Below are 1,180 nucleotides of genomic sequence, written 5' to 3' on the forward strand. Positions count from 1 at the left end.
CCCCCGAACCCCACACACTCACCCTCTCTACACATAAGGAAGGTTCCGGTGAGATTCGTGTCCACCACAGCGTTCCAGCCCTTGAGCGAGATGTCTTTGGCCGGACACACAAACTGACCGCCCCCGTTGTTGACCACAAAGTCTAGCTGGCCAAATGTGTCCAGAGTCTGGGAGATGAGCGACTTCACCTGCAAACAGTGAACACTGATAAAGATCATAACAATAACAACAATAATAACAATAATTATAAAAATAACAATAGTAACAACAACAACAACAATAATAATAATAATAAAAATGTAATAAAAATAATAACTGACCCTAGAACACTCAGAAACATTTTCGGCTTCCAGGGAAGCAAACAGTGCGAGCTGCAGTTTATACACACTCAAACACTAACAAATTGACAAGATCTGTCGCTGTCCATAGCCAGGTACAATGTGCTTATTCCCACCTGGGTGAGGTGAGAAAAATTTGTATAAAAGTGTCTTTCCTAAGGGCACAAAACCATGTTCCACATGGGATTTGAACCCACAACCCTACTTGTCTTTGGAAACTACAAATATACATTTTTTGCACGTTTGATCAGTGTTTGGTTGCTTTTTTTTAAAGCTAAATCCATACATAAATGTGTTTTTTAAAGTTGACATCAAAGGTGTTGAAAAAAAAAACCAACAAAGAAAAAACAACAAAAACTCAACAAATATTGGCCAACGAGCGGAAAAATGTCGGTCTCTTTGACTTCATTGACGCGAAAATATTTTTGCAATGTAAAAATTTCGCAATGTACATATTTTGAATGCAAAGAATATATATACAAAAAGTAGAAAAAAACCCATTTGGACTTGAAAATCTATTTGGCTGGCTATATACGTGCTTCACTATGTTCATGTTTCGCTATGGGTGTGTTACGCCATGTGCATATTTCCCTACGTGCGTGTTCCGCAATGTGTGCTGTGCGTGTTTTGCTATGTGCATGTTCGCTACGTGCGGTGCGTGTTCGTTATGTGCGTGTCTCATTATATTATGCGTGTTATGCTATTTGCGTGTTTGCTATATTATGCATGTTTCTCTATGTGTGTGTTTTTTGTTATATTATGTGTGTTTCGGTATGTGCATGTTCGGCTAATATGTATGTTTCCCTATGTGCATGCTAGACATGTATATTACATGTATATAT

The 1,180-nt window shown here is 38.2% G+C and overlaps 1 protein-coding gene across 1 annotated transcript in view; it reads right to left on the reverse strand.

Annotated features, from left to right (window-relative positions):
- Positions 1-1,180, reverse strand: part of LOC101850172 (peroxisomal trans-2-enoyl-CoA reductase) — a gene marked incomplete in the record, with an annotated part of 23,146 nt that overhangs the window by 7,337 nt on the left and 14,629 nt on the right. The window contains 1 exon segment of the mRNA XM_013082859.2: positions 23-190. Within this exon segment, the coding sequence (XP_012938313.1) occupies positions 23-190 (168 nt within the window).

This window comes from Aplysia californica, unplaced genomic scaffold (assembly GCF_000002075.1).
Source record: "Aplysia californica isolate F4 #8 unplaced genomic scaffold, AplCal3.0 scaffold00196, whole genome shotgun sequence".
In the NCBI taxonomy this organism is placed as follows: domain Eukaryota; kingdom Metazoa; phylum Mollusca; class Gastropoda; order Aplysiida; family Aplysiidae; genus Aplysia; species Aplysia californica.